General features: G+C 27.1%; 1 protein-coding gene across 1 annotated transcript; it reads right to left on the minus strand.

Annotated features, from left to right (window-relative positions):
- Positions 1–10078: 10078 nt before the first annotated feature.
- On the minus strand, positions 10079–13667 carry LOC124836870 (zinc finger CCCH domain-containing protein 38-like). Its single transcript, XM_088111110.1, has 4 exons — positions 13429–13667; positions 11591–12498; positions 10534–11504; positions 10079–10349 (listed from the first exon to the last, which is right to left on the minus strand). The coding sequence occupies exons 1-4, from the start codon at positions 13614–13616 to the stop codon at positions 10320–10322; spliced, it is 2097 nt and encodes a 698-aa protein (XP_087967236.1). The 5' UTR covers positions 13617–13667; the 3' UTR covers positions 10079–10319.
- Between the last annotated feature and the right edge of the window lie 1756 nt (positions 13668–15423).

Consider the following 15423-nt stretch of genomic DNA (forward strand, 5'->3'; position numbering starts at 1 on the left):
GTTCGTTTTTCTTCATATTCTTCCTCAATCAAACAAATAAATTTAACTTTTTTTTTCTCCCCTCCTATATATCTACGAATCAAACCATAATATTACTTAATGTCTTTGTATAAAAACATGGACTTTAATTCCTATACGAAAGTAACACTGCATTTTTCGCCTCTGCCTTTCGGGTTGATTACAACTGCGACTCATTATTACGATTATTAATAATGAGCCATATGTGAGTCTCCGTATGTAACTTAGGTTTGTATAAATAATTTCTAATTTTTAACATATTTAGTTTTTTAGTTTCTTTTTTTCATATTCTTCTACAGTCAAACAAATAAAGTTATTTAGGCCGACATTAGATGTTGACTGTTGAATTTTATTTTATTTATTTACTTTTTATCAGTGACTAGATCGATTTTTTTTTCAAATTAACATTGATAAAAAACAATCATAGTTAATGCTGGATGAAAAAAAGTTAGCTAATTATTGACAAAGAATATCATGCACAAGAGCCGTTAATTGAAAAAAAAAAAAATCTAATTCACAACCGTATCGAAGTAGTATATCCAACGTTGGTATAGAAGACTCCAACTAATATCAAACAAAAAATAGTAATGAAATAATTATAATAATTTAATAGTTTGATTAAGTTTCAAGCGTAAATTTGCATTTGAATTTCTATTACTATTTTTATTTGTTGATGCTTAAATTTTTATACTTTATTTAATTAATTTTTACATTAATTAGGTGATATAAGTGTTGTCTTATTATCTCATCTCGATCCTTTATATCCACAACAAGGTAACAGTTATGTCACCTGACTAAAAAAACATTTAACTATTGATTCAATTAAAAAAATATACAAATTTTAAATTTCAATTGACAAAAAAAAATTGATAGAAGGTCGATTGAAAATATCTAAATTTAGGAAGAATTTAAAACTTAATTAATACTAAATTAAATTATAGAATAATTCTTAATATCAATAGAAGAATCATGATAATGTCTTAGTTTTAGACAAACCAAATGAGTCTCAATCAAAATCACAATAAAAATAGAAAAAAAAGAGCATGGATTCAAATATATTTAAAATTTAATATTATCTTTTTTAAAATGAAGTTTAATATTCTCAAATTACATGTAATTCAATGAAATCTATTAATTATTGTTATAACATATTTCAAATTATATATAAAAAATTACCTTTTAAAAATTCTTGATCTGAAATTCGATTTTATTAATACTTGTATCAAATTAATGAACACTTATTTATAAATTCATTATTACACTTTATTCCTGTAATGTATAAAAAATATTTTATTTGATTAATAGTTTATCATCTTCTTCTTTTATTGAAGGTATTTCTGAAGTAATGAAAAAGTTTTAGCACGAAGTATCAATTGGTCTAAGATGCAAATTTAGAAGGATCGTCACTATTCAATAGTGTAAGAAAAAAGTGTTCTAATGTATTCCTCCTCGTGTGGGCTACTCTTTCTCTTTCATAACCCTAATTGAAAGAATTAATGCTATGAAAACTTTTTTACAAAACTTACGAAAGAAGAAATTTGGTGAAGAGTTACTAAAGTATGCCTATTACAAACTAATAAGAACTATGTTTGTGAAACAAAACAATATGATATAGTAAACATAAAAAATATGTTTTGCTTAAACACTCACGGTTGTTATTAAATTAAAATTTCTTATATTTTATTCATTGATACATTCCAAATAATTTTTTCCAAAGTGTATAAGCATTCTATATATTTCTATCACATCAAATAATTTCATATTGTTTAGAAATTGAATATTTTTTAATTTTAAACAGTAAATTAAAATTATAATCTTTTTTTGTTATTATTGAATGTACCGTTTTCACTTTTAAAGTAAAACTCGAAGAATCACACATTTGATCAAATAATGGTTTCTTTAATTAAAATTGGAACCTTTATATTAAAGTTTTGGGTACACAGATTTAGTTGTTAAAATTCTTTTAACAGAATATTGATCATTTTTACAACTAAACGGATATCATAAGAAATTCATTAATAACAAATTATTAACAACGAGCCACTAAATTGTCCAAAAAAATCAAGACACTAATTTAATTGCTGTTGCCAAAAGTCTTATCGAACTTCATTTTGTTAGCATCGTGGATTACATGTGAATTTCATAATTTTAATTAACGTGTTCCATGCTTTATTTGCTTAAATTGACTATATAAATTTCATTGCAAAAATAAAGTTGAAAATAGCAAATTCAAAAGATCTTATATTTTAGATCAATTACATTCTTACATATATTGGTTTATTAAAATTTAAGAAAGCATTGAATGATAAAAAAAAAGTGGATTTGATTGATTGATAAAGCTTAAAAGATAGATGCAAAAGATGAGAAAGAAAAGTGATGTTGAATAAATAAATTAAAAACATATTGATGGTAATAAATTTTGGATATCTGTAGGGAGAGAGAGGAGGAGGCATGATATGATTAGTCAATTAGCATCTTTTGAAACTAGATTGATCTGATAAAGTTAAAGTCAGAAACTCTCATTATTATACTCTTTTCATACGATAAGACGCTTCAAAATCCTTTGAGAACATACATCATTTTGCTCACTAGACTTATCATTAGACAATCTACTCAAGATTTTCTATTATTTTATTAATAATAATGGAAAAGTAATATAACAATCTTTATATTTAGTTTCTTTAATTCAAATGCTTTTCGATCGTTCCTACGTAAGAACAAAAACGCATGCCAATGGCTAGCATACGGGATTTAGTTTTTGTTTGGATTTGGAGGAGGATGGAAAGAAAAAGAAAAGAGAATTCTTTGACTTAAGAGAATTGAGTGAATTTATAAGAATTTTTTTTAATTGATTTGATTAATGTGATAAAATAAAGGAATCATAAAATACTTTACTTTAAAGACTATTTTTAAAAAATATAAATTAAAATTAATTATAAATAAAAATAGTATAAAATTTAACAAAAGAATGATTTTTATTTATGATTTTAATAAATTATTTAAATATATACCTATTTTTTCGTAAATCTTTCCATTGTATAAAAAATGTTTACAATGAAAAGTTTTATTATTATAGCATCTATTTTCTCTCATTTTCTATGTTTTCTATTTTAATAGTAAAATTATTCTTTTTCGTGTGTAGAAACAGACATAGCATTACAAAATATTTAAGAATGCAATCAAGATAAAAAGAATTAAAAAAACAAACAAACTATTAATCCTTCGTTAGGATAATTATCAATCAATATAATTAAAGATAGAAGTTAATTATTAAACTTTATGAAACTAATATTAAATATCATTTGTATGTGTATTTCTTTATTAACGTTTTAAAAAGTGCAATAAACGTATTTTTTGATAAAATATTTTTAAAATAATATATATTCTAAAATATTAGAAAAAATATAAATCTTTTTAATACGTATTACTTTTTACATAGTTATTTGTTTCATATCAAGTACTTTCACAATTTTTTACATTATATATATATATATATATATATATATACACTTAATATTTCATATCTATATAAAGATATAATCACTTCATAAATAATATTTCTTAAAGAAAAACTTACACACTAAAGAATAAGATAAGATAAATGGTTATTGAATCACTTTATCTAAAATATAAAAATATTCAAAGCAACAAATTATCACACTCAATGTACACACTAATATTGTATCTAACAATTATATAAACATAAATTACTCATTTATGTATAAATTCAACACAAATAATGTCATTTAAAGAAAGTTTTTTTTACATGATTCATGTAAATTTGCACAAAAATTACGTAAATAGACATATTTGAAAAATATTATAAGTTTTGGGTAAGTTGTGTGCGGGATGAATAAATTCAAAACAGAAGTGGTGTTCCATGCATGTATGTATCAGCAAAAAAATTTGAAATGAAGTCGTGCTCATAAAAAAACGACTTCCAATTTTAATATTTTCCAAATTAAAAACCGTGAAATAACTATTTCATCTTTTCAATTATCGGTTTGCATTAGTTTTTTTTTTTCGATTTCTATAGAACATGACTTCTCATTCCTAATTTCAAATTTTTTGTAACTTTTTCACATTTTCCAAGATTTTGATATAAACATATATTTTTTAAATTATTTTTTAATAATTTAATCAATTGGGTTTCTAAATTATGTAATCATATATCTTTTAATTTTAAGATATTTATTTTAATAATTTAATTTTTTATAATCTTTTATATCTTAAAACATTGTTTTAATAATTTGATTAAAAATAATTTTAAATCTTTTAATTTTTTTATAATCTTTTATATCTTAAAACATTTTTTTAATAATTTGATTAAAAAGAATTTTAAATATTTTAATTTTTTTTATAATCTTTTATATCTTAAAACATTTTTTTAATAATTTGATTTAAAAGAATTTTAAATATTTTAATTTTTTTTATGTAAACAATTTTTTTCTTTAAGATATTTTTAATATTTAGTTTGACATACAAAAATTAAATAGTATAAAAATTAGAAATATTTATTTTAATTTGTTAATCAAATTATTAAAAGAGAATTTACATAAGAATTTAAAATACTTAAAAAAATTTAATCAAATTATTAAAAATATATTTGAAGGTATAAAAGGTTATAAGTTTTTTTAAAATTACTAAAATAAACATCTTAAAATTAAAAATATGATATTATATTCAACTTTCAAAATATTATAAATTTTAATAACCAATTAATCAAATTATTAAAAAATTAAGTTGAAATAACAAATAAATTTAGAAAATATAAAAAAGTTAGGGAACAAAATTAATTATAAAAGAGAAGTCGCGTTTTTAATGTACAAGTTCTATAACAAGTAATAATAAAATAATAAAAAATGATAATTAAGCCTCGAAAAAGTTCTTCAAAACACTCATAACCTGTATTTTGAAAAATATCAAATTTTTAAATTTTCAGGTTACACAAATAGTGTATATAAAACATTTTTTAAAGCCATTCATTCCTCGCCCGACTTATTCAAATCCTGTAATATTTTTCAAATATACTCATTTATGTAATTTCTGGATAATTTGCACCATAAAAATAAAAAATTCTTAATCAACTTATTTGAGTTTGAGTAAAAATCATTAAAAAAAGAGTTTATTCTGTGTCTTTGTCCTTCACTTAAGAAAAAATTTCTTGTTTGAATGAGAAGACTATCATTATTCAAGTAAGAAAATTCCATACAATTTTATATACAATGCTTAAGTGAGAAAAATGTTGTTTAAACAAAAAAAAGTTTCACCCAAAACATTTAACTGAATACACTAATCAAAATATCAATAAATCATGAAGCAATTGAAATAAAAATCAAATTATAAACTCATATTACCTCTATTCCAACCCCTAAAAGAAAAAAACCAAAAACTGCATAAAGCCAGTGAAATCCTACAATAAACTAATTCATAAATAAAACATGACATTACAAACCTATACTAAGCAGAGATCAATTTATTCAAGTTAGATCTCACATGTAAGCGTACCAACTCACATACAAACAAGAGTCAAGGGGAAGAAAAATTATTTTAAGATAATTGAAAATAATAAGATATAAGTGATTGAGTGCAGAGGAGAATCTAGTTAATTTTTCATAAAGTTTAGAAAGGACGAATTATAACCCGAAATGGGCAATCAAGAATGGATATTTGAAAAAGAAGGCAGGGAAATTATGGTCTGCTCTGGCATTATTTCAACTTAGCTACAACTCATAGGAAATTAGGGATAGAGAAAATGATGACGATTTGATATATATAATATTTTTAATGAACACGTGATTTTTAAAGCGTTTATGGTTCTCCTTAATTGACCAGTAAATGAAACTTTCACTAGAAAGACCCACGAAATCTTCCTTCTAAGGTTGGCTTCCGTTATTTGGCAGCTACTAATAGATTCACATCCGTCTTCAATGGAAATTAATAAATATCTTGGTATTTATGGACAAAAACTCTTAATTTATATCTACTATTTACTTACTACTCTAACATAAAACCGACCAAGCAAAACAATAAACTTTAAACTTTCAAAATTATAATTGAATAATAATAATAATAATAATAAATCCTAAGTGTTTTATAAATTTTTAATTATATTTAATTGAGTTTCTATTAATTATTTTTCATCTATTGAAGATTAAATAAATTTATATTTTTAACTGATTTTTTATTATTTAATTATTTTCTTGATTAAATCACGTGGTTGTGAAGTTGTCACCTGTTAAAGAAATATGAGATTTTATAAATAACTTGAGATGATATTAAAGTTAATATAGAATGACATATGATATTTATTTATTTATTTAAATAAAAACATGTTGAATAACAATGTCATCATATTCTTTAATAACTTTCATATTATTATTATTGGTATAAGTAACGAGGTTTGCCTTATTATTCAACAATATTTTAATAAAAGTAATAAAAAGTTATTTCTCATTATATTAATCATAAAACATCACATTTTTTTAATACTTAGATAGAAATAAGTTATATTATATAATATATGTCAGTCAACTAACAAAAACTCAATTAAAAAATATAATTCTTTTAATATATAAAAAATAAAACTATTAAGAGCTCAATTAAAAATATGAATATTTGAAAATTTAAAGAGTATAGTAATATATTTTGTACATTACACTTTATATTATTATTAAAACAGATCATTTGAATACTTAAGTCAATAATTCTTGATCAGTCATATGGATGTTGACACAAAGATATAATCACATGTGCTCACCCAATCTAAGAGATTATCAACATTAAGTATAATGATCGAGAAATTAGCAAAATAGCAAGATCAGGATGTAATCCATGAGTTATTCTCATAAGCAGAGTTACACACTGATTGGACTACAATTAGGCCTCACAAAAAGGTATGAGTCATCAAAGACACTATAAATAAGGGATATAGGTTAAAGTAGTTGGTAATTATCTCTATATATTAGACTATGTAAAATCAAACACTTACTTAAGCGTTATAATACTTTTGGTAAGTGTCTCGACAAGCTGACAATCTTGAGAAAACCAAGTTGTATTGGACAATCAACAAGAGACAATAATTAAGGAAGACATATCTCAAGATTAGGGTGATATTCACCTAACAATAATATATTTTATTTCTTGATGAGGTTTTTAAGAAGTAAGTCGTTCTACTACAAAAGTGATATATTACATTGGTTATTTACCACATGTTACAGTGATTTTAAAATCAATGTAATAAATCAAAACTAATTTACACTAGTTAATTCACAACCGATGTATAATTGGCTCTTGTCACTTTCGGCTATCACCACTAGCACATCAAATCCTCGTGTATCTTTAACAGCCTTCCTTCCTTCGTAAACAACACTGTTTCCACTAGTTTCAGAACCTTCTTTGTCACCACTAAGCTCATGTTTGAAGCGCAATGAGGCGAATCTAGATTTGGATCTGGATTTATCTGTGGCGGCATGACTCCCTTTTTGGAGAGAAACTAGCAGAAAAGGAGTGAGGCGGTCAAGAAATAACGACAAAGCAAACACCAATCCAGTTACTGACAGTAGCGAGGACAACGACTAGGGTTCAACATGAGGTGGTGAAAAGGTCTTGCCTCCTTTACACAATAGTGTTATTACTTCTTTGTTATGTTTGTGTGAATAATTTAAAGAATCTTACTTCATTCAATGTATGCCTCGTGAAATATTATCTTTAATTCTTTGTTGAGTAAGAAATGAATGTAACAATATAGAGTGTAAGATCTTTGTTAGGTAATAAATGAGTATGTTAATATGACTTTCTTTGTATGATTATAAAGATAATAATTATTATACTTGATTCGAACACAAAGACGATTAAAAATTTGTACTATTATATATATATATATATATATATATATATATATATATATATATATATATATATTTTTTTTTTTTTTTTCTTCTTACTCTTCCTCCTCAATCATTGCCATAATCATTGCCATCGTTACCATGGATGTTACTTTCTCCTTTTCTTTTTTTTTCTCCTCACCCTCCTACGTTATTGCCATCATCATTGTCATCACCACCACGGGTGCCACTATCTCCTTTTCTTTTTCTTTCTTGTCTTCCTCCTCGTACTCTTCCTCCTTTGCTGTTACTATCATTGTTGTCATTGTTACACTATCATCATTCTCATTATCACCGTCACCGTCTCCCCTTTTTCTTTTTCTTCTTCCTCTTCACCTATCTTCATTTAATTTATAACATATATCTCTTTAAATTTGACAAGAAAATTGGTGTTTATTTACTAATGAAAATATCAACAAATTAAAAAAAATATACAGTTATTGATGTATTTTCAAAAAATTCAATTATCAACAAATTTTTTTAAAAAAGTTTATTATTAACAAATTTTATTAACCTATAGTCAAAGTTAATGCGGGAAATTTAACCCATTTAGCAATGAAAATAGTTTTTGGTATTAAAAATTATGTATTAATGAAGGATGTTACAGATAAAAATATGTAATTAAAATTTTAAAGTTCATTTGATAAAATTTGTTTGTAAATTTTATTTCATTAACAATATTATTTTATCGATAAAATTCTCAATAAATATTATTTTATCAATAATTTCTTTTCTTATCAATCAAATTTTAACAATAATATAATAATTTTTGTAACATTTTAAATATATATATATATATATATATATGTATATACATATATATATATATATATATATATATATATATATATATATATAATTTTATTTATTAACTTACCAAATCATAATAAACATTATTTAAAAGAAATAAAAAATCGTGAGAATTGTAACTTATACAAATATTAGAAGATTAAAATTAATTAATTAATTTATTTATTTATATTTAAATAAAGGTTATTAATAACATAAAAAGGGGCATGTCTCTCTTGTTTTTCTTTTCTTTTCTCTATACTTGTGGTTGTTAGAGGTGGTAAAAAAGGGGCTGTTGTTCGCTAGCTTGTAAGTTTTTGATTCGCTGGATTGAATATTTGAAATTGTTTTAAATAAAAATTAAAATAAATAATAATATAAAATATTATTTTATATATTATATTATATTTTTTTTAAAAATAAATAATATTGTAACTTAAATTATTAATATTTGTAAATTAAATTTTAATTATTAATTATAATAAAATAATTTAATAAATAAAACTAATATTTATTTTAATTTATTCAATTAAAGATATCAATTAATCATTTAAACTCACAAAAATACTTACTCTATGCTTTATATATATATATATATATATATATATATATATATATATATATATATATATATATATATATATAATATAAAATTAAAAGAATTTAAAAAAGTAGAAGAAAATAATAGACCAAATCATTAACACATCCTTTAATCGGATAGAATTTTCAATCTATTTATTTTTATGTGTATTAATCCAATCCGTTGCATTTGTAGGGATGACAATCATTTTGATCGAAATAATTGAGTATAAATAATAATTTTTATAATTTATTTTTTAAAATAAATAATATTCATAATTTACAATGTATAATTTTTAAGTTTAAATCTATTAAAAATAAAGATGACTTTACACGAAAAGAAATATAAATGAGTGAATTATTTTTTGAATGGACTCAAAAGAAAACAAGATGGAACAAATTGTTTAGAAGAAATATACACAAGAGCATGTTATGATGTGGTTGATGTTGTTAGATTTTAAAAATTTAAGTAATTATACAAATTAAATCATCATTAAGTATAAGTTATGTAAAGTGAAGCTAAGCAAACTACCATATTAAAATACTGAACTCGATCGACATTTTGAGACCCCTCTGTACCCTTTCATACGTTAACAAAATTAATGGTTGCGTCATTGCAATTGTAAAGGCTTTCACCATTGGAAATGATTACTGATACTTTTAATGTTTTTTCCTACAGAGCACAACCCTGAAAACAAAAGGTAACATAGGATTGGAGAGACTACAAACTTAAGTGTTGTTTACCATGTTGGAAATTAGGTTTCAGTACAAAACAAACTCAAGTTAAAGTTGTCTCTTCCCTTGTATGCATCAAACAGGTAAATGAAAATAATACTTGTAAAGATAGATCACACGTTACAGTTACAGCTATGGGTTATAACTAATATCTAATAACACTGGCCACCCAAAGCTTTACCCTGAGAAATACAACAAAACAAGAAACCACTTTGTTTAAATGTACATACATGAGTTGCCAAGTTTCTCCATTATACTATCATCTGATCTGAATGGAAACATAATATGCAAGGAACAAATAATGTACTTGCACTAAGCCTTCTGAAACTTTTCCACATATGCCTGCAGCCAAATGAAGAATAATTATAAGTAAGTTGGAAAATAAATACGTCTCAATCGTAACTTATAAAATGAAACATCTTCTGCAGTTGCATGCATTTTTATTCACATTCATCTACAAAATCCTAGTTAAATGGAAGCCAAGATATTCGTTTATATGATGAAAATCTTGAGAATGACCACTGACCTGTACAAGTTTGTCAATCTTTGTTTTTGATATTGATAAATAACGGTCAATTTGCTCTTTTGTCTGAGGAATATATGGCGGCTGCACTGTATCAGTAACTTTGTCAGCAACTTTCTTCACAATTGCTTTATAATCTTCTTTTTTTATTTTTCCACATTTCCATGTTGGATCTAAAAGCTCCTTAACGAACTCAACCAATTCAAATTTAAATGCATCAATTCCTTTCACATCCTTCACTGTCTTGGCGTCCTCAGGTTCACATGTAGAAGAATTTGGCTTTCCTTCAGCTACCATTTTGTTTTTCTCGTTACTATCCTCAACATTTTCACCTTTCTGCAACTCAATTGAATGTTCACTCTTGACAAGCTGTTCTTCTGAAAAGGCAGACTTTTTAGACTCATCAAAGTGTTGTTGTGAATCAGATAACAATGATGGAATTTCTGCTGTATCTTCTGTGATATTTTGACTTGGAGAAATGGCGGGGACCACCTTTTTTTCATTAACAATCATCGACTCTCTAAACTTACGTCTTGGATCTCGCGGCTTTAGGAGTCCAACAGAAGGACCTGGTTTGGTGGATGTTATGGAAACAGGGTTACCTGACTCTTCAGTTTTGCTTTGGAAGGGAGTGCTCTTTGCATCTAAAGAAACAGAAGGAGCAAAAATTTGTGGGAGATGCAGAATGGCTCCCAGGATTTGTAACAGATAGACTGAAAGATTAGTAAGTTGAGCTAGTTGCTCTTCCCTTGTCACGTTTTCAATTGGAGCATCACCTGAACCAACTTGTGGTATATTTGCATCCATGACATTTGCCCCACTTGTCTGTTTTTTCTCAGCAAACACTTCCTGGTTCTGCACACTTTCAATAGTTCTCACACTTGGAGGAACAGTGGAAGGTGCTAATTGACTTTGTCCAACTTCCTCACAGCTTGAAGAATGCGAAACATTTACATTTTGATGAATTACTTGTTCTGGCATAATGGTACAAAAAAATAGGATTATGTATGAATCAACAAATTTGATTTACCCATCATATTCCAAAAAAAAAAATGATTACCTGGAGTAACTTGTTGCTTACTCTGCTCATGCTCTTCTTTAATAGGGATGGGAGATGTCACACCATAATTCCAATTATGAGACATTTTTTCATTTCCTACTGACTGACAAGTGTGAACGTTGGAACTATCACTTTTGGCCTCCTTCACTTCACTTGAAAATGTTGATTCACCATGCACTGTGTTCTTGTCTAAGCTATGGCCCCGTTCATCACCAACGGGCAAAGTATTAAATCCAGGTTCTGGGTCAACCATAATTCCTTGTTTGTTATCTGCACCAGCCACACTACCATCTAAATCCTCTCCATCATCCATTAGCTTGCCATGGAGACTGACTTCACTTGATTCTGGCCTATCCAAAGCCTGATCTCCATCGCTGCTCCTTAACAAGTCATCCTTGAAGCCTCTACTTGGGCTCCCACTTGCTTGCCTATCATGAGAAAATCTACAATCTTTACCATATCGACAATTCCCAAATGGATATAATTTGCAAGGAATGTCACTTCTCTGGTTTCTACCACCTTCTTCGAAAGAACTCCCTCTGCACCTTCTATCAATTTCCATTTCCCCAGTCGATTCATCCATAGAAGTTTTATTGAACTTGCTAGAATTTTCATGATGCATATACTTGCATGATTCTCCCATTCTACACCTTCGATTTGCATAGTTTATACAAGTTCCTTTAGATCTTCCACTTGGACTAGAATATAAGAGAGATCCATCTTGCCTGCGTGAACTTACCCTGCTGTCATCAATTTTTTGATTGTCACCGTGAAGGAAGAGACATTTACTTCCTCTTCTGCATTTCCCATAAGGAAAATATCTACATGCTGCCCTCATTCCACATCTATCACTGGTTCTTGAATCCCACCTAAAATTACGAGGGCTCCTGCTCCTGCTCCGGCTTGGGCTACTACTTCTACTCCAAAGAAAGTCAGACAAGTAAGAAAACCAGTTTTATACAGAATGTATGCATGCCATGTCAAAGAAGAAAATTCTCTTGAGAAGAGAGTAGTTTGAGTTTTATATCTACCTTGTTGTTAATGATATAAAATATAAAGCAGTCTAAAAGTATCAAGAACACCTGGAAATTTACAAAGTTGAGTATAGACCCACAGACATTGGACAAACACAATCTGAAACCACAGGATGGAACATGACATTCATTCATCTTAATAAGATATGTTTGAAAATTGTTTTGACACGTAAGTTTATCTAAAGGACCTAAGAACTTCGGCTTCAAAACTTTTCTGCATAATCTAAGTTTTTAGCATGTTTTTTGAATGTTGTATAAATAGAAAGATAAAAAACCATTCCATATTTATCGTGTGATCATTTATACAGCTAAAAGAAATACAAGACTTAATGTTTCAATCGTAATAATTCATGCAAGATCCCCATCTTCTGACTATATCATGCATGGAAACTTAAATGAAAGGGAAAAGAAATCATAAGCCATACAGAATAACATACGTGAAACAAGTCACAAATTCTCAAAATCAGAACAAAAGTGTCCGCGTTTTGTCAAGTAAGCAAAATATAAGGTATTGCTTACCTGTTTGGTCAGCATCCAGTTCACGAAGTTTCTTTTCACCTTAATTATCATTCTCAATGGAATCATATAACTAAAATATGCTTCAAACGTGTTTAAACATACTACTCAGTTCCCAGAGGTGACAAAGCATTCTCATGAGCATTAGCACAAAATAATATGCCTGTTATGGTATCTTCATAGAATTTTTGTTCTCATAAAACACATCACTTAGGCTCATCAAGTGTCCATTAATTTTCAGATATAGGATTAGTGCAGATGTTAAGTGGAGAAACAAACCTGTCTGACCTACTGTAACCAGTTTTTGGGGATTGACTGTACTTATTTTTTAAATCTTCATTTACAGGTGACAATTCCATTTTGTTACTTCCATCAGTGTTTTGCGCATCTGAAACTCTGTCATCTTTGCTCACAACAATGTCATCCTTATTTGAACACCTGCCTCCAGAAAAAGATTCCTCGTTTGAAAATCCCATTCTTGGATTTAAGTTATCGTTTCTTTCCAAATAGGAAGAGTTTGAATTGTTGCTACTAGTAGTACCTGTAGATGACCCAGACTACAATTATGGTGTGTTCGTAAGTAAAAACACTGGAATGATATAGATGCTTATTATCAAATTTATGAAAAGAAAAACTGTTCTTTTTTCATTAGATTTTAGCTTTTTGGAAAAAAATACAAAATCTTTCATATCTTGTATTGCAGAGATCAAATTGACATGACAAAATTTCAGAGGCAAAAAGTTTTCATACGAGTACTTAAAGTCAGTTAAGCCATTTAAAGAGTTGAACACTTTGTAGACAGTGACAGACAAACAATTAGGTTGCATATATTAACTACTAAGTTCAGAATTTAAAAAAGATTTTGCTGCCATACCATAAGATGCAAATTCAGGTCCATCTCCTGAATCCAACTTTGAAGAGGTGTTTCTGCCGGTTCCGCTCATCTCAATCTCCAAAGCCTTAAAGCTTCACTTTTAAGGATGCATAATGCTCTGATTCAGATAAAACAACAATATCATCGACAAAGGTAAAATACAATAAAACAGGAACATGAAATCTATCCTCATTCTTCTAATATCCTTCACTAAAGGAACATGGCATGCTAGAAATAGGAACAGAATAAATATCAAACGAATGAGAGTGTGTACATTTTTAATAGCGAATAATTATTAATGCAAACAGTTCCATCAAAAGTTTCAAGGATTCAGCCTTATCAAAATTCGCACTTCAAATCAACCATACAAGATACAGATATAAGTGACCATTTTAAAACGAAAAAAAATTAGTCAAAGAGAATAAGAACATACAACAGGAAGGAGGATTAGGCTTCCCTCATACTAGCCAAAACAAGAAGGAAAAAAGAAGACAATATAAAAGCAAACAACTTAAAGAATTTCTCTAATGTTTAGCTCATATCACAGGGTGTTCAAATTGCAGCTCAAGATTCTTAGATATGTAGAGGATAGTATCTTTCATTCCTTATGCTTCTCGAACATACGGTCTGCTATAACTTTTGTATCATCTGCAAGAACTGAGAGATGAACTTAAAGAAATTTATCTTTATCACTGAAGGTTACATCAATCATATAGTGGATGAACTTAAAGAAGTTTATCTTTATTGAATTGAACTTCTTCGATGTTGTTTTCTTGCGGAAGAATAGGAAACATATATAGACTGCTACATTGAGTGCACTTGAGGGTAGAAGGTATACTTCGAACTTTTACAGCAAACATTAAATACCATGACAGACAAACCTAAATTTAACATTTTGGTATGAAGAATGCAGGAAACAACAGAAGCAATATCATGATTAAAGATGATGGCGAAACCATAGAGCAAGAGGTATGTCATCGCTAGGTAGGTAGAAGGTAGAATATCTTACAGTACTGTAATGCATTAACATTACTATTGGCTTAAAACTATCTTTATGCTTAAAATTTATAGTAATGGACATATATAAGGTGCCCGATAGGTTGAATAGAATTTACATGCATACGTTTTTTAATTCTAAGAATATCCAAAGATCATTCAGATTCAAGCACAATAAAGAAATACATGTTAAAATAGTTGTTCACTAAGATGAGCAAGAAAAGTTTCTTTTGATTCTTGGATTTTTGGTGTGTACTAATCATCAAAGAGGAGTCTTTTTGATTCCTTCTTGGAAGTTTCTTGGCAGCCATCAAGTTAATAATGATGTTGAAGATCACAATGCTCGGGTTTTGGAGAAATTAATCTGTTTCTTCTGTTGAGGAAACAGTAATTCTCACTTGACAATACCTCAG

Source organism: Vigna umbellata, chromosome 1 (assembly GCF_029865625.1).
Source record: "Vigna umbellata cultivar VRB3 chromosome 1, Vumbellata_1.0, whole genome shotgun sequence".
NCBI classification, from domain to species: Eukaryota; Viridiplantae; Streptophyta; class Magnoliopsida; order Fabales; family Fabaceae; genus Vigna; species Vigna umbellata.

Excerpts from the sequence above, each read along its gene's own strand:
- LOC124836870 (XM_088111110.1), bottom strand. The coding sequence starts at position 13,616 with ATGGGATTTTCAAACGAGGAATCTTTTTCTGGAGGCAGGTGTTCAAAT. Across the intron at positions 11,505-11,590 it reads TAAGCAACAAGTTACTCCAG|AACAAGTAATTCATCAAAAT; the intron begins GTAATCATTTTT and ends CCATTATGCCAG. Across the intron at positions 10,350-10,533 it reads AGATTGACAAACTTGTACAG|GCATATGTGGAAAAGTTTCA; the intron begins GTCAGTGGTCAT and ends ATTTGGCTGCAG.